The sequence below is a fragment of the Prionailurus bengalensis genome, chromosome A1 (assembly GCF_016509475.1).
Source record: "Prionailurus bengalensis isolate Pbe53 chromosome A1, Fcat_Pben_1.1_paternal_pri, whole genome shotgun sequence".
NCBI classification, from domain to species: domain Eukaryota; kingdom Metazoa; phylum Chordata; class Mammalia; order Carnivora; family Felidae; genus Prionailurus; species Prionailurus bengalensis.
This window is the reverse complement of record NC_057343.1, coordinates 94,904,741-94,926,437: the sequence shown is the minus strand read 5'-3', so window position 1 is coordinate 94,926,437 and position 21,697 is coordinate 94,904,741. Positions and strand designations below refer to the sequence as shown.

Here is a 21,697-nt window from a genome sequence, read left to right as displayed (position 1 = left end):
ACCTTCCAGTTGTACTTTAAGTTTTGCATCTTTATGAGAAAAGCAGTGTCAGTAACTTCATGCCTTACCTTGCTGTGCGAAGATGACCCACAGCACACACAACATATATAGTAATGGAATATTGTGCTTCCGTCTTTGAAGGTCCCAGTGCCAAGGATTTCGTAATGAGCCCCCCCACATTTAGGGTATAAGGTATGCTGAGAATTTTATCTGTAGTCAAAATAAGATTTGCTACATCGTGGAATCTATGATTTTGTAGAAGTTTTAAGCCTCAAGGGACCTTAAACATCTACTCTAATCAGATTAGAAAACCAAGTGCAAACTGCTCCTTAGATTGTATGGCGCTAGTCAGCTGGATTCATTTGTGCTCAACCTAGAGCCCGAGGGGTCTCGGTGTTGAAGGACTATGGAGATGAAAATCCCCTTTCCTGCACCTTCTTCATTTTCCAAAGATCATAATACAATGGGTAAGCATCTGGCAGTAGGGAAGTCAATTACAGACCTCATGGTGGAAGAAAAGTATTCAAAATAGTTCAGCAGGTGTCTTGCTCTTTCCCTACATTATCCAACCCATACTGGACTACTCACTGTTTCCTGAACAGGCCTTGTGCTTTGTTTCCTACATCTACTTATGCAGTCCACTTCTAGAAGTATACTGACACCTTCCCCTCTGAAAATCCTACGTCTCTGCCTAATTCAGATTTTAACTTTTCCTCAAAGCCTGCCTAAATCATTCAGGATACTCTCCCTCATAAGAACACTCACAGCGAACTCCCACTCTTTCAGCACTTACTGTATGCTATATTATAAGCACCTTTCAACTTATAAGCTATATTATAACACCTTTCATGATTGTCATGTCTCTGAAAACAGGGATGCTTTTTGGCGTTTTATTTGGTCTCCATGCATAATATTCATTATGTTTCCTTATACATATATAATCAGTAATTGATTATACAATACAATTTTGGATTGCGAGTCACTTGTTCTGCGAGTGTTCCGCAAGACAGGCGGATGTCTCTAATAAATTTTAACTTGATAAATGAGTGATGTCTTGCAATACGTAGTACGCAACGCTAAATGTCACATGATCACAACTGAGCCAATGGTTCTTGAAATTCGCTTTGATAGACAAGTGGTTAGGATTATAAGCATGTTTCTGGAACAAATTATGCTTGCAAACCAAGGCTTTACTGTATATTGAATGAATTTTTCTTGAGAGAGGGAGAGAGCCCGTGCATGCACACAAGTGGGGGAGTGGCAGGGGGAGAGAGAATCTTAAGCAGGCCCTATGGACAGCCCAGTGCAGAGCCTGATGCAGGGCTCTATCCCACAAAACCTGATATCATGACCTGAGTCAAAATCAAGAATCGGGCACTTAACTGACTGAGCCACCCAAGTGGCCTGAGTGAACGAACTTTTTAAATGTGGCTTTAAAATATTCAATTTAGCAAAGCAACATTAAAGGAAATATATTTTATATTTTTGTATGGGGGGAGGTAAAGGAAATTATTTGCAACGTGTAGGGTTTTAATACTCAGTATGCATAAAGAACTGATTTCAATTGATGAGAATAAAAGAACCACCTGGAAAATGGGCAAAAAAACCTTAAAATGCAATTAAAAAGAAAGAATACAACGTGGAGGAGTGGATAAAATAGATGATGGGGATTAAGGAGGACACTTGTGATAAGCATCCAGTGATGTATGGAAGAGTTGAATCACTATGTTGTACACCTGAAACTAATATTACACTGTATGTTAACTATACTGGAGTTAAAATTTTTCAAACATTAAAAATATAGATGCTTAAGTGCAAAACTCTATTTTGCAAATAAAAACTATGAGATGCCACTTGTCACCTATCATAGTGGCCATCACAGAAAGCACTGTAGTTGTCAGTACTGGCAAAGTTGTGGGGAAATAAATCCTGTCCTATTCTTGGTGCACAGAATATGAATGGACACTACATTTTCAAGGGGCAGTTAAGCAAAACCTATCAAAAGCCTAGCCTAAACTCTTATTTGTACCTTCCCTTGGTTCATTCACATACCAAGTGCCTATTAAGCCCTCAGCTCTAGAGTAAGACAGTATATTCTCAGCACTTTTGTTCTAATTAGGCAGGTTTTGGGGCGCCTGGGTGGCGCAGTCGGTTAAGCGTCCGACTTCAGCCAGGTCACGATCTCGCGGTCCGTGAGTTCGAGCCCCGCGTCAGGCTCTGGGCTGATGGCTTGGAGCCTGGAGCCTGTTTCCGATTCTGTGTCTCCCTCTCTCTCTGCCCCTCCCCCGTTCATGCTCTGTCTCTCTCTGTCCCAAAAATAAATAAACGTTGAAAAAAAAAATTAATTAGGCAGGTCTTTAGATGGAAACTGAAATCTTGAAAATTTTTACACTGAATTTTTAGAAATGATGGAAAGCAAAAAGAATTTATACCAGATACTAGATTTACCTCTTTTTTCTTTCATAATAATGAAAAGTAAACCATGTATGCTTATGAGTGGGTAAAATCTCAGGTTATAAATCCACAGTTCCTTCTGTGTCCTCCTAGCAGATACACTGGAAGCTTAAGTTGATCACCTGTCGTGGTTGCCACAAAGAAGGCCCTATTCATTTTGACAATGCTCAGTTCCTTAGAAACCTGTCTTCTGTGGTCCTCCCTGCCTCCTCCAACTGTTTGTTCCCAGTTTTAGTATCTAGATCTCTGAAGATTATCTTTTTCCACATCCTCACCCCCAGTCCTCCTAAATCTTCTCTTAGTCAATAGCACATCTATTCCTTCCAGTGAGACTCATTCTCGATCCCTCTTGAACAACCCACTTCCAAATCTCTGCAAATCCTGACAGCTTTATCTTCAAAACATGTCATTGGTGCAACCATTTCTCCACTTCTGCCCCTGCTCTGGCCACAGCCCACAGTTATCTCTCACTCCCATTGCTGTTAATAGCCAGCTAATTGGCTTCCCTTGATTTGCTTGCTCTCTGGCCAAAATCCCTGAATGGCTTCCATTGTTCTCCCTACTTCCACACCCTGCCACCCACATCCATGTTCTTCAAACACTTAGTGTTTCCTCCCAGGGCTTGTGCACTTAACTGTTTCCTCTACCTGGAAACTTCCCCCAGACACCTGCAGTCTGACTTCCTTCAGTCCCGGCTGACATACTTCATCAAGAAGTGTTCCCCTAAACTCCCCTAAAATGACAATTCCTCAGCACATCCCACCCCGCTTCTGCCTTATTTTTCTCCATTATATATCTGTGTACATTATGTATCCATTTCTCCTTATATACTATATTTGTTGGCAGTGTCTACCTCCCCCCCCCCAACCTTATTAGAGCATAAGCCCTGTGAGGGCAAAGACTTAGTTTTGTGAAGAGTGCCTGGTATATAGCACATGCTTTTAAAAATGTGTTCAATGGATGGATAGACCATTATTTCCAGACCTGTAGTAATTCGCATTTCTTTCTCTGGATATCTACCCTATGTCGATGTCTGAAAATGTGATCCTTGCCCTTCGCGATGCAAAGTGCAGTGAACCTACATCCCTGGACCTGGGTATTCTACTTATGTTAACAGAGCCTGTAATGGCAATCACTTTCTCCTCCTTCCCCTCCTCCTCCTGTCCTCCTCCTCCCCCTCTTCCTCTTTTTTCCTTCTCCTTCTTTCCTCCTCCTCCACCCCCTTGAAGAATTCAGGTGTCCTTTGCAAAGAATCCAAAAATACTTGAAAGAAACAAGTCTCTTGGATTTGAATTCACTACCCCAGGATCCCTAAAGAAAAACTAGAAATTCAATTGCCCTAGCCAATTACCTATGCTTTTCCTAACTTTGCCATTCCTGCATACACAATGCAATGTGTGCTGGGCAGTGAGGGGGATATGAAAATAAAACGTAAACAGAGTCTGTCCTAAAGGTTCTCCCTGTTAAGATGATGCACATAGCAACTGGGATACATGCTCTGACGTAGTTAAGTGCCCTAAAAAAGATACTGATTATTGTACCAGTTCAGGGAGAAATACTACAGCTTATTTGAAGGAAGGCATTTGAGCTAAGTCCTTAAGATTTGGACATAGAAACAGCCTTCCAGAATCTAGTCAAAAGGAAAAGCTAAAGCAAAAGAATGGATTGGGTAAGCACCAGAAATAGTCACTAATCCCATTTCACTGGAAGATATATTGGGGGGGCGGAGGGAAGAATGGCAAAAGGTGAAAGATGAAAAATGTTATTTAGAACCAAAGGTGTAGAACTTTGAATGCCAGCGTGACAAACCATATGTGTTGGAAATAAGAGTTACTGAAAGTATCTGGGAAACAACATCCTTAGTTGTTGCCTTAGGATAATGAATCTGGTGGCTGTGAAGAAAAGCTTTGACAAGGCATGAGGGGTGGGGGTGGAGCTGGAACTAAGGAATACAGTTTAGGAGGTCAGTACAATTATCCAGCCAAAATTATTCAGCTTGAGCAAGTGCAGTAGCAGTTAAGAATAGAAAAGCAGGAAATCACAAAAGATATGGAGGTACAAAATTTGGCATTGGGTTGAAGGATTTCAGAATGAAGCAAAGAAAGGGTAGGCAGTGGTGGATGTGGCTTTTGAGTCAAGGTAGCCTCACTGCAGAAATAGAAACTCCAGGGGCACCTATGTGGCTCAGTCGGTTAAGCATCTGACTCTTGGTTTCGGCTCAGGTTAGGTCTTATGGCTTGAGCCCCACATAGGGCTCTGTGCTGGCAGTGCTGAGCCTGCTTGGGATTCTCTCTCTCCTTCTCTCTCTGCCCCTCCATCACTCTCTATCTCAAAATAAATAAATAAAAACTTAAAAAAAAAAGAAGAAGAAGAAGAAGAAAAGAAATAGAAACTCCAGGAGTTGAAAAGCTTGCTTGGAAGGAGTTCCAAATATCTTGCATTATAGATGCCAAAAGGTGTTAAATAGAGATTGCTCTCAGTATGTAAAATTAGGGAGATGTGGGAGGCATCCGCACAGAAGTGACCAATGAAATTGTGAGTTTGCGGGAAGGTTTAGAGAAGAGAGGCAATGAATATGAATGTGTGAATATGGGTATATTAGGTAGATTCTAGAAGTCTTTGAAAGTCCAGAAGAAGAGCCAGTGAACGTAGATTAGGATAGCTGAAATGAAGCAATTAAGAGATCCAATAGAAAACACTGACAAGAATAAAAAAAATAATTTTGAGTAAACAATAAAAACTGTACCACGTACTCTGTCCCCAGCTAACCACCTCTCAGCAACATATATCACCAAAGGTTGGGTTCTGGAGTGCCTTCTACCTTTTTTTGAACAATGGGGATTGAACTGTCATTTTTATTTCCTAACAACATTGTTAGAATACTTGCAGTATAATCAGTTTAACCAGGGATGTTTAAAATAAGACCTTATGGGGCACCTCAGTGGCTCTGAAGGTGAAGCTTCAGACTTCCGATCTTTGAGCTGATAGCATAGAGTCTGCTTGGGATTCTCTCTCTCTCTCTCTCTCTCTCTCTCTCTCTCTCTCTCTGCCCCTTACCATCTGGTGCTATCTCTCTCCCTCTCTCTCTCAAAAAATAAACTTAAAAAAACAAAATTAGACCTTATGGGGCACCTCAGTGGCTCTGAAGGTTAAGCTTCAGACTCCTGATCTCTGAGCTGTTGACATGGAGTCTGCTTGGGATTCTCCCTCTCCCTCTGTCTCTCTCTGTGCCCCTCCCCAACTGGTGCTGTCTCTCTCTCTCTCTCTCTCTTTCTCGAAAAACTTACAAAGTGAGACCTTAGGCGGCACAAGTAAATTTAAAATAGACACACATACATTGATGCAAAGAGCAGTCTTTCATAAATTTACGCCTTTAATAACACTGAATTTGAACTCTTCCCTGGGTCCATTTATAATGAGAATGAATCTAGACTTGCATTTCTCCCGTCCCTCACATTTATTTTCATTCCTACTCAATTTGTGTTGTTCACAAAGCATGCCAAGTGCCCTGCACAGCACAGAAAATGTTTCCCTAACCAGTAGGCTCATTCATGCGCACGCCTAGATTTGAGTTTAATAGTATAATTAGAACCCTATAAATTATTGCATTAGGAGCCTGGAAGAGCATTTCTTTTCACCATTAATTGACACATCAGGTCTTTGCACTGAATATATTATCTGAAAGGAAATGTTTGATTTTAAAATCAGACAGGGTTACCTGGCCTTCCTTCGTTTCACTAGTCTTGCTAGAGTCCCGAGTGTCCTTTGTGAAAAATGTACTTTCAGTATAGTACATTTAATTTTTTTTTTTTTTCCAAGAAAGACTTCCATTTTTCCCCCCACCTAGCCTGGAGCATATTATGGACAGTGTCAATCGACAAAACAGTAGCTCTCCAGCTAGAGAGTGCACTCCATCGTCAACCTTCGCAAGCTCTTCATAACCTCAGCTCCGTTTGGAAGCGAGGATCGCTTTCCTTCGCCCTCCGCCGGGTCCCCCCAGCGTCCTCCCGATCCCTTCTGTCTACGTCCCAGTGTCGCCAACCACAGCGGCGGAGGGGAGCCTCCCAGAGTAGCTGGGGGCGGAGGGAGGGGGCGCGGGCAGAGGGGATGGGATGGGCGGACACAATGCGCCGCGCGGAGGTGGCGGACACCCCGCGCGAAGCCCACCGTGAACGCGCGGACGCCGAGACGGGGGCTCCCAAGAGCGCTGCGTTGTCGGGGGGCGCGGGGCCGCCTGCGTGGACCTTGTCCGCAAGCTCTCGCCGCCTCCGCCCGGCTGCCCAGCTCGCTCCCCGCCTCTCCCCACCCTCCGAGAGCCGTTGGTACAGTCCCGCTGACTCCGAGAGCTTAAAAAGGGCCGGGGCCGCCCAAGCCAGCCGATTTGGTCCTGATTTGTGTGCGCGGCGCGTCCCCTGCGAGCCCGGATCCGCCACGCCGCTGGAGGACGTCGGGAGGGGTCTCTTGCCGTCTTGGTGGGGGGCGTTCCTTCGGCTGCGGCGCTCGAGCGTGTGTAGCCGTCCATCCAGCAGCTAAGGCCCCTCGCCGCCGGCTCCTCGGTTCGCTCAGCTCCCGCACCGGAGAGCCGCGCGCGCCGCCAGCTCGGCGAGGGATGGAGCAGACCGAGGTGCTAAAGCCGCGGACCCTGGCGGATCTGATCCGCATCTTGCACCAGCTTTTCGCCGGCGAGGAGGTCAACGTGGAGGAGGTGCAGGCCGTCATGGAAGCCTACGAGAGCGACCCCGCCGAGTGGGCAGTGTACGCCAAGTTCGACCAGTACAGGTGAGCGCGCCCTAGCCCTGGCCGCGGGAGCCCCGGCGCGGGATCCGGGTCCGAAGAGGGATCCGAGGGCGCGGCGGAGGAAGGGTCTGGCCGCTCCGGGCCCGCCGCTCGTCAGCCTTTCCCGCACCCCCCGCGCTACGCCTGCTCGCCCGCGGCTCGGCGCTTTGGGCCAAACGTGGATCATCCCCGCCTGGCCGGAGACTGCGGCAGGCTCCGGGTGCGGAGGCCATCGCGCGGCCGCAGAGGGTTTTGTCCTCTTCGTGCCGGTGCACCGCCTTCTCCGGGCCCTGGGAGCACTGCCCTGCCCTCCAGCGCAGTCGCTCGCCCTGGCCGCCGCGGCGCGGGGTGGGAGGACCCCCGGTGGCCCCAAGCACTCATTCTCCGCCGGGCCCGCCGCCCGGGGGGGACCGACTGGCCGGAATGTCGGAGCGTGCCCCCGGGAGACGGGGTGGCGGCTGGAGGACTCGATTCCCCCCCGCCAGTTCTCCATCACTGGATCGCCTGCAGCCAGGCACCTGCCAACGCGCATTTTATTTATTTATTTATTTATTTATTTGCCGATAGAAAATAGCGTCGTGGGGTTCCCAGCTGCTGCTGTTTTTCAACTTGTGCCGCCCCTCCCAAACCCATTTAACTTCCCGGACTGCGGGTTTGTTTCAACCCACGATCAGGGGTGTGCGTTGAAGGGCTGCTTCTCTTTGAGCCCCCCCCCCCCCCAAGCAGTTGTGCTTTCTCGAATCCTCAGTTCTGAGGCCCTCCGGAATGTCAGTTGAAGACCGCTGCCTTTGCCACATGTGATGGAGCGAGGGGGCCCGTGGCAGCCCTCGCTCGGTGGTACCAATACAAATGAATCTCCCTACCAGTCGTCCGGGGCCAGAAGTAAACCTGAATCACCCTGAAGGGTGAGGGCTTCTTTGCCGACGGGCAGCTCGCGATTCAGTCTTTCTGGTTAGTCGGGCTGAGGGTAGGGAGAGGAGGATCCCTGAAAGATCAGAATAAACCGAGATTGTGTTCCTTGGGAACAGTTTTTGTTAGTCCCCTCACCTAAACATAGCGTGTTTGTCAGCAAGGGCAGTTTCCTCTGCATTTTAGGGCTTGAAATAAAAATGTGAAGCCTTTGTAAGATCCCATTCGCTGCTTGCAGTGGCTCCAGGAAATTCCTTCGGTTCCTATCCTGAAGTGGTTGCCGGTAAAGCTACCGGAGGCCACTTTTTAATTTTGCCATTAGCTCCAAGTAAGCAAGGGCTTATTATGGCCCAGATACTCCTTACCTTATGCTTGTATTAACTCATGTACCTCATGACAGCCCTGTGAGATAGGTACAATTTCTTACCCTTTTTTTTTTTTTTTTGCAGATGATGAGTGGTAGGCATTAATAAAAAGGTTGGATTACCTGCGTCAGGTCATACTTCTATCAGGTAGCAGCTCCAGGATTCAAATGGGCGTTGTTGTCCCACAGCCCAGAGCCCTCCCTCCAAACAACTACTAAACTTACTGCAGACAGATGATGTGATAATAGTTTGCTTTCAGGGTAGATTATTGATCAAGTGAAATTCATCAACCAGGGTAGGCTGAGGGCTCTTTATCTATAGAACAATGCCATTTCCCCAAGCTTTGAGTTCATCTTGACCGACAAGCTCTAATTAAATCACTTGAGATGCAAGCATTTGGATTGATCTATTGCATGGGTATGCGGGGCGCAACTAATGAAGATAAATGGGTGGGCATTTGGAGAAAGGTGGGAGAGCAGAAATCATTTGGGCAGTATTTGTGTGTGTGTGGAATAGGTATCGTAGCACTGCAAAGGATTCTGTCTGATCTCTGACCTTGGGAAGGCCAGTACAGAAGAACCAGGACAGAATATGTTCCAGTGTGGGGCGCCTGGGTGGCTCAGTGGGTTAGCACTGGACTTCTGCTCGGGTCATGGGTTCATGTCAGTTCGTAGGTTCACGTCAAGCTCTGTGCTGACAGCTCAGAGCCTGGAGCCTGCTTCAGTTTCTGTGTCTCCCTCTCTGTCTGCCCCTCCCCCTGCTGGCGCTCTGTCTCTCTCTCTCTCTCAAAAATAAACACTACAAAAAAAAAAAAAAATTAAGAATATATTCTAATGTGAGCCAGACGGTAATTTCTCTGGGAACAGTCCCAGAGAAGCAAGAGGGGGTCCCCTAAGACTGGTAGAGGGAGAAAGAGTCTGTGTGTGTGTGTGTGTGTGTGTGTGTGTGTGTGTGTGTGTGTAACAAAATGTAGTTTATTGTGAATTAAAGGCTGTGTGCACAGCCTCTTGGTAGGTCCTCAAGGGCTACAAATTTAGGATGACTGACATCTGAATAGCACTTACTAATCCACTCTCTCCCTCTGCCAGCACCTGGCTTCCTGCCTTGCTGGAAGAAAGGGGAGAAAGGAGCATTAGGGACATAAGTGAACAGATGACTCTGTGATCAAACAGTACCCCAAATAAGGGGTAAAGATTCCTTCTCTTAAAAAATAAATCTAAATGAAAAATAAATAAATAAATAAATAAATAAATCTAAATGTCATAACGATCAAACTTTACTAATTAGATGGTATGGGTGATACCCCCCCCCCCTTTTTTTTAAATGTTTATTTACTTTTGAGAAACTGAGACAGCATGAGCAGGGGAGGGGCAGAGAGAGAGAGAGACGGAGACAGAATCGAGAAGCAGACTCCAGGCTCTGAGCTGTCAGCCCAGAGTCCCGCCTGGGGCTTGAGCTCCTGGAGGGCAAGATCTTGACCTAAGCGGAAGTCTGTGGCTTAACTGACTGACCCACCCACCCACCCCTGGATGGTACCCCTTTGATCAATAGAAACTTGAAAGTGGGTTGTTGTGGTTTTTTGGGTTTTTTTCCCTGATGATGGGCTTGTGGTGGTTTTGATTTGGGATTTTTTTGAGGGGGCCAGTTGCTGGTTTCTCCTGGAAAAATTTTAGAGTGTTACTTACTATGCTCATGTAAATTTCCTTTGTTGTATACTTAAATCAATCCCCACCTTATTTGTGGAGGACTTTAAATCATGAGTGCTTTTGAATGTGGTTTGTGTCTGGGCTATAGCAAAAATTATGGAGAATTCTAAAAACAGCTGTGTAATGAAACCTTGTTTCTTTCTTATGGTTTAGCTTACAAGAGAAAAAAGAAAGCAATAGCAACTTTTTTGCATATACAGCAGCAATGCACTCTGCAAATACCTCTGTGAGAAACTGACTCTTTTTATCAGCTCGAGGCTGTCATGTGGAGAATCAAAGAATTTCCTTTTTTTCCCCGTTATCTTTTTTGTGCCATTAATTAAAACGGAACATCTATAAACATGGTGGTTCAAAATACAAAAAATGTCCAAAATGTTGAACTGTGAAAAATTATTTGTTTTCATTTTAAGTTGTTTGGAGGAGGAAATGTTAGCATTTGTCAACCAGCCATACTTTGTGACACACTTCTTTTTCCCAGTGCATATTTCATCAACCAGATTCAAACTTCTGAATACCTTCCTTTTAGGTATACCCGAAATCTTGTGGATGAAGGAAATGGAAAATTTAATCTAATGATTCTCTGTTGGGGTGAAGGACATGGCAGGTAATACAATTATTCATTTGCAGATACTTATTAATTCTCTGTTCCAGCGTAAGGAAAGTACAGTGCCAGAATGGTCACAGGTCTTGGGAGCACTAACACATCTCATGTTACAATTATTTTGTTTACAACGTCCCAATAAAAATTTTTACGGGAATTAGGGTCAGGGAGTTAGGCATACACCCTGAGTGTCAAAACCAGCCCCCCAAAATAAGTCGTAAATCAAAAGATGTATGTAACCAGTTTAACTTCATCTCTGTCTTCTGTGGAGTTAAGTATATATGGAATTTTGCTAAAACTTGACCTTTGTGGTGCTTTGAGATATGCAATGAATTCCAGGACCAAAGACCAAAGTGTCCACATCTGGACCTAGAAAAGCAGTTCACCAGTTCAGAAAATTTCTTTCTGCATCAAGTTAATTGTTGACTGTTAATTTTTTCGTTTTCTTTTTTAATTTTTTATGTAGAGGGTAAGGCAGCTTAAACTAATTCCAATTCTTTGAAACTTGGTTCCTTCATTTGTCTTTAGTTGATACATTTGTGAGTTGCTATCTCTGTAAACAGATCCTTCTCAGGCTTTTGAGAATGGTACAAACAAAAATTGCAGACCCATTTTTGATGGGAGAAAGAAAACCTGAATTTATGAGATTTGGGGGCGGGTCAGGTCTATCTCGAGGACATTTATTTACTCATATGGAATGGAGTTGGTTGCATCCATTCTTTCAATATATTTTGGAAGTAGATTATATGTCGAAAGTGGGACTAGGCTCTGTGGGTTTAGGAAATGAGTTCTTACAGTTTTATGAATTCTTACAGTTTAATGGATTCAACATAGGCATTAAATGCTAATGACATATATGGCTTCCTATCTTTTAATCAACCCTACGGCTAATGCTACTTATTAAACTGAAATACCGTTTACGATTACATGAATAAATATTTCCTGCAAATCCAATGTCCTTTCTTTCTCCCTCCGTTATTGAGAGTTAATCACAGGTGGAATACTTTAAACCTACAAAATGTTAACATTATTACAGTATAACTTCTGGGTGTTAACATCCATATACATATCTTTTGTCCCTCGAAGGAAAAGAGAGAAAAGGCCTGGGGTGAGAAAAAAACACTATATGCTACATGATCTTACAAGTGAGACACAGTTATTGTAGATAATTATCTTTATTCTTTCCAGATTTTCCCTAATGTAATTGTATAATCAAGTTGTAGCCCAGCTTAACCAAGTTATTAAAAGCTATGTCTTGGAGAAGATAAAAGAAGATAAAAATGCCATATGTACATTGATACGAAAGCCATAGTACAGTAAAACCTTGGTTTGTGAATATAATTCATTTTGGAAACATGCGTATAATCCAAAGCACTTGTATATCACAGCCAATTTCAAGAGCCATTGGCTCAGTTGTGATCATGTGAAATGTATTGCAAGACATTTCTTGTTTATCAAGTTAAAATTTATTAGAAATGTTCACTCGTTGGGTCGCCTGGGTGGCTCAGTCGGTTAAGCTTCCGACTTCAGCTTACGTCATGATCTCACGGTTCACGAGTTCGAGCCCTGCGTCAGGCTCTGTGCTGACAGCTCAGAACCTGGAGCCTGCTTCAGATTCTGTGTCTCCTTCTCTCTCTGCCCCTTCCCCACTCACACTGTGTCTCTCTCTGGCTCTCAAAAATAAACATTAAAAAAGAAAAATGTTCGCTCATCTTGCAGAGCACTCCTAGAACAAGTTCCTTGCAATCCAAGGTTTTACTGTATCTTATATGTCGCCCTGAACAATGTTAATTGTAAATTGATGACCTTTACAAATACAGCTGAAGTGGTTTGTGACCTGTCCTCATGATAGGATGTGGCGGGAAGCTCTGGGCAGACTTACTGCACGCGTGGGGCCTGGACCATTTACTGAGCTCAGTTGTCTCTTTGTGTATATATAGCAGCATCCATGATCACACTGACTCCCACTGCTTTCTGAAGATGCTTCAGGGAAATCTAAAGGAGACATTATTTGCCTGGCCTGACAAAAAGTCCAACGAGATGATCAAGAAGTCTGAAAGAATCTTGAGAGAAAACCAGTGTGCCTACATCAACGGTAACATCCAACACCTTTCTTTCTTGAAGGGCGAGCGGGAAAAGCCTTGAACCCCCATCTGCAATATTGCTTACTTGCACATGTACAGCCGAATTTGGATCATGGAGTCGTGACTTCAGATACTTGGAAAATGGCCTAAAAAGCAGTTGGTTTTGTTTTTAAAGTTTTGCGTCTGAATTGGAATCACTTATTCAAAATATATGCACGTAGATTAGCGTCCACTGAAAAGGCATTTCCTGCCAAGTCTTAGGACAGTTAGAATCGAATATGAATTTACAAAAGTAGATTGTTTTAATAAGGGAGTGAGGCTATGTGGAAAATATTAGTGTTTGTGTTAGAAACGTTCTGGAAACAATTAGAAATGTGAGTCCTTGTTGTTTATAAAATGTATACAGCATACTTAAGAGTATTCTCAAGGGAGCTTTTACAAAGCACGTTATTTAGCAGTGATTTCTAGCTCTCTAACCAAGAATTCATTCTTTTTCCTAAAGGTGATTTGGCAGAGCCAAATGCTTTTCAAGAACAGTCTGTGATTAACATCTGTATTTTTTTTTAATGTTGTTTATTTATTTATTTTGAGAGAGAGAGACAGTGTGAGCAGAGGGTGGGGGTGTGGACAGAGAGAGAAGGAGACACAGAATCCGAAGCAGGCTCCAGGCACTGAGCTGTCAGCACAGAGCCTGACGCGGGGTGGACCTCACAAACCACGAGATCACGACCTGAGCCGAGTTCAGACATTTAACTGACTGAGCCACCCAGGTGCCCCTAACATCATATTTCTAAAGAGGATAGTAACTTTCCAAATAGCCTGTTAATGATTATAGGAGATCATTTTTAATTCCCATTTATAGATGAGATTGCCAACACATAGAAAGAATAAGTAATGCAGCCAAGGTCCCTCAGCTCTTAGTGCAAGTCAGGATTTGAACTCAAGCCATTCGATTCCAAAGACCATACTCTTAATTGGGATACTATCCCAATGATGTAAAATATGACAGAGATTTTCTGGTCATGTAGGTGCTTCTTGTATCTTTTTTTTTTTTAAGTGTATTTATTTATTTTGAGAGAAGGAGAGAGAGAATCCCAAGCACTGTCAGCGCAGAACCTGTTGTGGGGCTCGAACTCACGAACCGTGAAACTGTGACCTGAGCCAAAACCAAGAGTCTGTGGCTTAACCAACTGAGCCACCCAGGCGCCTCCTTTCTTCTTATATCTTAAAGTCCCATTTTGGCTTTAATACTTGGCCAGAATTTGTTCATTAGTTTAAGAATGCAAGCCAGTTACAAAGGTCAGATTGTATGGGAACTTTTCTCTCGCATTCACAAAACACAGAGATGTTCGTTTCTTAGGTGACCGGAAGCTTTTATTTGAGGCTTGCTGTATGTATAAGGCACACCAGATTTCCCAGAGCGATTTTGTTGCCTCTATCACTCACAATAAAGCCCAGAGCCTTTCAGAATAAATACTTTCAGCTGGAGTCACAGAGTCTACAAAACTAGATTAGATCTTAAAGAATAAGCAAGCTTTTTTCAAGGGTCTTTGATGCAGAACCTACCAGAGCCAAGCAGTGAGTGGACGCAGGGCAGGAATAAGGCTGGGGTACTGGTGTGTGCAAGCCACACTGTCCAAGGGGCAGTGGCCGCCGTCCGTTTCCAGCCCTTTGTTCTGATTTCTTTTTCCACCAAAGTGGGAAATTCCCCTTTTTATGGGAAATGTTGCCAATTGGTAAAATATTGGGTGGGATAAGCTGAATGGGTCTGTGGATGAATTTCCCGTAAGAGCAAAGGCCTCAAAAATTCAACCTTTGATTTTTACAGACGCAGGAGAAGGGGTGCAGGTGAATAGTGGTCAGCGGGAAGGATGTTTCCTGCACAGGGAACAGTGTGAGGGCAGGGGAGGCACAATGATTGCAAAGAATGAAAACTGTTGAGGAATGGTCTTGCCAGAGGGAAGAAGGGACAGTGGGCTTGGACAGGAGTAGTAGGAGAGTAAAGTGAGATCAGGGCCTGGGCCTCCCACGACCTGCTGATGTAAGAGCCCGCTTTGGTCAGTAGAATTCTGTCAGGAGTGTCTTGATGGATTCCGTAGCAGTATGCAACACAGGGTGGAGGAAAGAGAAAACTGGGACAAGGAGACCAAATTACTTATCGTAAAGGCACATGGTAGACATGTCTGGCGTCCATAACTACCACCGGGAAGGATTCAAGGTTATTGTGAAAGATGGTACCCCATGGGCATAAAGGAAAGGAGGCAGAGGCAGATGGATGGACGGACGGATGGATGGATGGATGGATGCTGGGATTGTTAACAATAGGTATTAGACAGGAGTTTCCAGGGTTTCTCTAAAGGATGGTGGCTAGGATTTGTGGGGTCTGTGCTTGCAGGGTTGTACAGCTTGCATTGGGTAGCATACGCATGTGCACCTGTAGAAACAAATAATAATTTGCATAAGGGACAGTCATTCCTTAAGAAGGTGGAACTTGTGTTCAAGATTGTTCTTAAGCCAGCGTCTTATGAGCAGTAAGCTATAGAACCAAAGAGGTTGCACCTGTGAGAATTATGTCCCATTTTTGGAAGTGAGGAAAGCTGCTGAAGATCCCAGAAGTTGTGAGCTGGGGGAAGGCGGTCTTGGCTATTATCTGGCCGGGAGGAGAACTTCAGTCTTCTGCTTAAAGGCTTTTCTGTTTTCTCTCGCAAGCTCGTGGAGCCAGATCATGAATCACAAATCATAAAATAGGCACCAAATTGGATGCCTACATTAATGACACAAATTACCCTGAATTCCTTCCTTGATTATTCTTTAAACTCTATCCTAACTATAAATTTCTTCTCAACATATTTTTAAATTGTTTTTGTCTTCTCTTTCTCCTTCCTTCCTTTTCTCCTTCCTTCCTTCCTTCCTTTCCTCCTTCCTTCCATCCTTCCTCTCTACCTTCCTTCCTCTCCCCCAGGGCCCCTAGACTTGCTTCAGTTTGAATTGGTTTGTTTCCGAGCCAGGGCTCAGCTGTCATCCTGGAGTACCTTCACATCATTCAGTCTTTCCCTCTGTTTCCTCCTTTTGCTGATACCCTTATTTCCTAATATGCTGTCTGCTTCCTTCTTGGTTCATGCCCTTATTTTGGTGGAACATCTCCTCAATCTCATCTCCCTTGGTGAGAAAGGGTTCGTGGAAAGTAAATTTCTGAGACCTCATTCACCTGAAAGTCTCTATAGTCCATCGTTACAACATGATTGATATGGAATTAGGGCCTAGAATCTTCTCCCAGAACTATGAAAGGTAATCCCTTGACTTTTAGTTTCCAGTCGTCTTTGTGAAAGCCTGCTGCCACTCTGATTCTTAAATCATTCCATGAAACTATTTTTTTCTTTCTAGAAACTTTGGAATCTTCTCTTTTGGTATCTTTTCCTGTCCCAAGCATTACAGTCATGTCCCTTGTTTCACGACTCCCAGTCATTGTGTTGGGTACTCCGTGGGTTCTTTCATTCTGGAAACCTCTGTCCTTCTAATCCAGGAAATATTTTCAGGTTATTTCTTTGGGGTTTGGTTTCGTTCTATTTCTGAAACTCCTGTTGCTCAGTTAGGAAACCTCCTGAACTGGTTGTCTGATTTTTTTAAAGTCTTCTCCTGAGTAGTGTTTGTTCAGGTTGTTTTTTGGGAGGTTTGCTCTGGCCCTTTTTAATACTAGAGATCTTTTTTTTTTTTTTTTGAACATTTTAAATTAATTTCTGAGAGACAGAGAGCAAGCGGGGAGGGGCAGAGGGAGAGGAGGACAGAGAATCTGAAGCACCTTCAGGCTCTGAGCTGTTTTTAGCATAGAGCCCTACGATGCAGAGCTCAGACTCATGAACTCTGAGATCATGACCTGAGTGGAAGTTGGATGCTTAACCCACTAAGCCACCCACATGCTCCAATACTAGAGATCTTGCTCAAATATCTAGGGGCCTTGGCTGTGGGCTAATATTTGAAAACCAGGGACAAAAAAAAAAAAAAGTTAACTGATAGCTCTGAACACAAGAATGGTGTCTGTCAACTGGCCTTCACTCTAGAATAATCTGGCAGAGCTTTTTCCTTGACGAACAGCCAATGGCAGTGTCTTTAAGAGCTTTATTCTGGAGCCAATCAGATTCTCTGAGAAGCTGCTTCGAATTTCCACCCTCCACTGGCTGAGAAAACAATCCTGTCTGGCAGCATTCCTGCAGCTAGGTGGTGAAGAAAGCAGGGATCTCACCATTCAGTATGTTAAGTCACTTGTTTTTCACCAGTCCTGAGTTCATGTATTCTACTCCTTCTTTCTAGACTAGAGATCTCAGACTTCTACTCTGGGGAATGGGGGAAAAGTGGTAAAAGAGATCTGAGCCTCTACTTAAATAGGCTTTTCAACCAGGTCTTGAATTTTTAGCCATGCCTTCATCCTCATTTCCAGAAGTGTCTGTGCTGCCAGTCCCTAAGCTTTTGAGCCAGATACAGATTTAGATACAGATTATATATTTATGTATACATATTTATGATATCAAGATATAAGTGAGGTTATGGGGCGCCTGGGTGGCTCAGTCGATTAAGCGTCCAACTTCAGGTCATGATCTCGCAGTCCATGAGTTCAAGCCCCTCGTCGGACTCTGTGCTGACAGCTCAGCGCCTGGAGCCTGCTTCGGATTCTGTGTCTCCCTCTCTGTCCCCTTCCCCACTCATTCTCTGTCTCTCTAAAAAATGAAAAAAACTCTTTTTAAAGATAACAATGAGGTTCATTTACATATATATATTGTGTGTATATAGATATGTAGATATGTAGATATAGATATGATATCAGGATAGATGTCAGGTTAATTTTTGGCTCTCCCCATGGGTAGCTAAGGATTTCTCTTTCTGTCCTTGGTAAAGCTATTCATCTTCTTTCAAGCTCTCAAACTTTTATTGATGCTTTATCTTGTCCCTTTTTTTTTTTTTTTTGTCTTTGTGGATTGATGCCTTTTTAAAATTCTTCAGGTGTAATTGTAGAGGGATTTCAGGAAAGTAGAGTACATGTCACTTATTATCTTAAACTGGAAAGTCCCTAGTGAGTAATTTCTGTTAATTCCAGCCTTATCAAATTGATTTACGGTCTTAGGAGGATGACAGATTTTCACCTGCACTTGTCATTTAAGCTCCTTCATCTGCTTTTCCTTCTTGGGTATTGTATAGATTCCATTGGTTTACATCGAGTAGAGAATATCAGCCATACAGAGCCTGCCGTCAGCCTTCACTTGTACAGCCCGCCTTTTGATACATGCCACGCCTTTGATCAAAGAACAGGACATAAAAACAAAGTCACCATGACATTCCACAGCAAATTTGGAATCAGGATTCCATTTGTAAGTATAATTTCTCTCTTCTTGGCTTAAGTGCTTTGTCTGTTGGCAACATTACACACTGTACGTGTTGCTTGTTCTAGATATTGTTTCTATGTCTTGCTGTAAGTAAGTTTTCTCAAAGTGAAGAATGAGATGAACCTTAACTTGGTGCAAAGGCCCCTGACATCCTAATTCTTTTCTTCTTTGGAGACAATATGACAATGTTTTTAGTTTATTTAAAATAACATAGATTTGGGGCACCTGGGTAGCTCAGCCAGTTAAGCATCCCACTTGGCTCAGGTCGTGATCTCACAGTTCCTGAGTTCGAGCCCCACATTGGGCTCTGTGCTGACAGCTTGGAGCCTGGAGCCTGCCTCGGATTCTGTGTCTCCCTGTCTGCCCCTCCCTTGCTCCCACGCTCTCTCTCAAAAATAAATAGAAAAAATTTTTTAATAAATTAATTAAATAAAATAATGTAAATTAGATGCAAAGAATTGTTTATTGACAAATTTAAAAATGTAAGCTCACTACTAAAGAAAATGGTTTTTCAGAGTGCCTGGGTGGCTCAGTCGGTGAAACATCTGACTCTTGATTTTGGCTCAGGTCATGATCTCACGGTCTTGAGATCAAACCCTGCATCGAGCTCCACACTGAGCGGGGAACCTGCTTGGGGTTCTCTCTCCCTCTCCCTGTGCCCCTCCCCTGCTCACGCATGCAGGTGCGCTCTCAAAAAAAAAGAAAAGAAAAGAAAATGTTTCTTCATTTATTAGAGAAATAAGAATAAAAACTATATTATTTGATCTAACTGTTATTGCCGGGACTTAATGTTCATAGACCTGATTGACTACGACAACACAAGTCATTAGCATAGTTAACCTTCACAAAGTCAGGGCCCTGTTCCGGTGCTATAAATACACTGGCCTGTTTTGATTGCAAAAGAGTAGTGATACTATTTAGACCACAAATAAAATGAGAGTAGGCTCTAATGACATGTTTCCTCTCAAGGACTAAGTGTTTTTCCTCCTGAATATAATAAGGCAGCCACCAGTGACACCTTATGGCAGTGTTCTACCTGTGGTGAAATAAATTGGCCATTTAGGGGGGAATGATGTTGAATTAATAACAGGAATGTCCAGAAATAGACAGTGCGTGAAAATCCAATACTGGAAGCCATCCTTACAAATCTTAAAGCACAGCCTTGGAGGGAAACAAGGGCAGAAATTTCTCAGGTGATTGCCCCGCTTGGTTTTCTGCATTCTGATCCCCTGTGATAGTCTTATCACAGGAATGAAACTCCAGGGCTCCACTGCCAAAGCCAAGTTTACGTACGCTGCTAAAAAAGCAGGACTCCTTAGGAACAAGCCGAAAAGGTCTTGTGTAAAAGATTCTTACACAACTTTCTTTCTTTCTTACAGACAGTTTCAGGATCCCTGGAGAACAACTAAGAAGCACCAAATCCTCTAAGGTTTTACTCTAAGGTCTGCTAAAAGTTTTGCCTTGGACAGGGAGGCCTCCCCACCATCTGCTGTCCAACCACACACGTTTTACAAAGCCAATACCCAGATCTACTACAAAGCAGACACTAATTGTAAGGCATTGAGCAAGCAAATAGTGCCCTGAGCTACTGCAGAAGAAAAATCCCACTAAAGAGAAAATAAGCATCGTAATTGTAAGGGCCAAATCAAGTACTCTCTTGGTTTTATCCTCTAAATTCAGGGGAACCACAGTGGGAATGTCAATGAAGGATGCTTTTGGAAACGCTTTGGTCCCTGAACTGTAATTAGCAATAAATAAAAACAAGAAACCACAGACGTCAAATGCTCGCCTTGCTACTTGGAGGACTAAATGTAGATGCCTTTAGTATCCTTTGTATGTTCTTAATATTTGCAGAGAAATTTTTGGATCTATGGATTTTATTTTTTCAGTCTTACTTTACAAATTCCTGTCCTATACGTAGTAAGGTATTGTAGACAGAGAAAAACGTAAGGAACTTTGTCATTTGGTAACGAAAGGAAGGACAGAAGGTTTAGAAAAGTACACATACCCAAACACAAACCAGACCAAAACACATTAAACTCCTGTCTTAACGTGTGCAGTGGTCATAGTCAAAGACTTTGTACTGCTCCTGAAATCGCCAAATAATTTTAATAAAACTGGATTTGAATACAGTTCAGTGTTGTCTTTCTGTTTAACTTGATAAGAATTTCCTACAATTCATACTTTCTTAGATTTACATGAAGTACCAAAAGCACGACAAAAGATACTTTGATGGGGGTGCCTGGGTGGCCCAGTCAGTTAAGGGTCCGACTCTTGATTTCAGCTCAGGTCATGATCTCATGGTTCATGAGTTCGAGTCCCATCTCAGGCTCTGCACTAACAGTGTGGAACCTGCTTGAGATTCATTCTCTCTCTCCCTCTCTCTGTCTCTCCCCTTCTGCCCAGGTCGTGTATTCTCTCGCTCAAAAATAAAAACTAAATTTTTAATTTTTTTTAATGTTTATTTATTTATTTGTAATGTTTATTTATTTTTGAGAGAGAGACAGAATGTGAGTGGGTTAGGGGCAGAGAGAGAGGGAGACAGAAGCAGAAGCAGGCTCCAGGCTCTGAGCTGTCAGCATAGAGCCCGACGCGGGGCTCAAACTCATGAGCTGTGAGATCATGACCTGAGCTGAACTCGATTGCTCAACCGACTGAGCCACCCAGGCGCCCCTGTGTTTATTTTTTTTTGAGAGAGAGGAGGAGACAAAGAATTTGAAGCAGGTTCCAGGCTCTGAGCTGTCAGCACAGAGCCTGATGCGGGGCTCAAATTCACGAACTGAGAGATCATGACCTGAGCCAAAGTCGGATGCTTAACCGACTGAGCCACCCAGGTGCCCCTTAAATTTTTAAAAAAGATACTTTTATGGTCTAACCCTTACGGTTGTGAGAGTGCCAAAAAATGAGTTCAAAAGAGCTCACCTTTTTGTGTTTTACAATTGTTCATGAATTGCCCAGAAGTCCCAACCCCAGAGGCCCTTGGCTCTCTTGGGATTCACTGACATAAACAGTTTTGCCTGAGAATTGTGGGTGGGTCTGTGGGTGTTCTGTAGGTGTTCAAGTGCGAATTGGTTTCCAGCATTTAAAAACGAGATTCCCTAGAAGAAGGTGTAGATTTCTAGCTTCTTGAACATTTCTAGTTCCTTCTCGGCATTTTCACGGATGTCCGTTAGCTGGACTCAGCTCTGCCTCCTGGATGGGACCACCTCTCCAGTCCGTGTCCGGCTTACCTGTCTCTCTGTTGATGTTACTTGCAGAGACCACATATGCGTTTCGGCTTTCTGCCCCTGCTTCAGGCAGTCATTTTAGGAATATCTGTCATAATCTTGGAATTCATTATCTCCAGAAGCTTAATTAGAAAGTAAAGTCCTTTGGGTTGCCTGGGTGGCTCAGTCGTTTGAGTGTCCGACTCTGGATTTTGGCTCAG

The 21,697-nt window shown here is 43.7% G+C and overlaps 1 protein-coding gene across 1 annotated transcript; it reads left to right on the top strand.

The window, feature by feature from the left end:
- The first annotated feature begins 6,581 nt into the window (after positions 1-6,581).
- Positions 6,582-20,402, top strand: CDO1 (cysteine dioxygenase type 1). Its single transcript, XM_043559447.1, has 5 exons — positions 6,582-7,233; positions 10,737-10,814; positions 12,752-12,906; positions 18,086-18,255; positions 19,650-20,402. Exons 1-5 carry the CDS (start codon positions 7,064-7,066, stop codon positions 19,677-19,679), a joined length of 603 nt encoding a protein of 200 aa, XP_043415382.1. The 5' UTR covers positions 6,582-7,063; the 3' UTR covers positions 19,680-20,402.
- Positions 20,403-21,697: the final 1,295 nt, after the last annotated feature.

Excerpts from the sequence above, each read along its gene's own strand:
- CDO1 (XM_043559447.1), top strand. The coding sequence starts at position 7,064 with ATGGAGCAGACCGAGGTGCTAAAGCCGCGGACCCTGGCGGATCTGATC. Across the intron at positions 7,234-10,736 it reads GCCAAGTTCGACCAGTACAG|GTATACCCGAAATCTTGTGG; the intron begins GTGAGCGCGCCC and ends CCTTCCTTTTAG. Across the intron at positions 18,256-19,649 it reads TTGGAATCAGGATTCCATTT|ACAGTTTCAGGATCCCTGGA; the intron begins GTAAGTATAATT and ends TCTTTCTTACAG.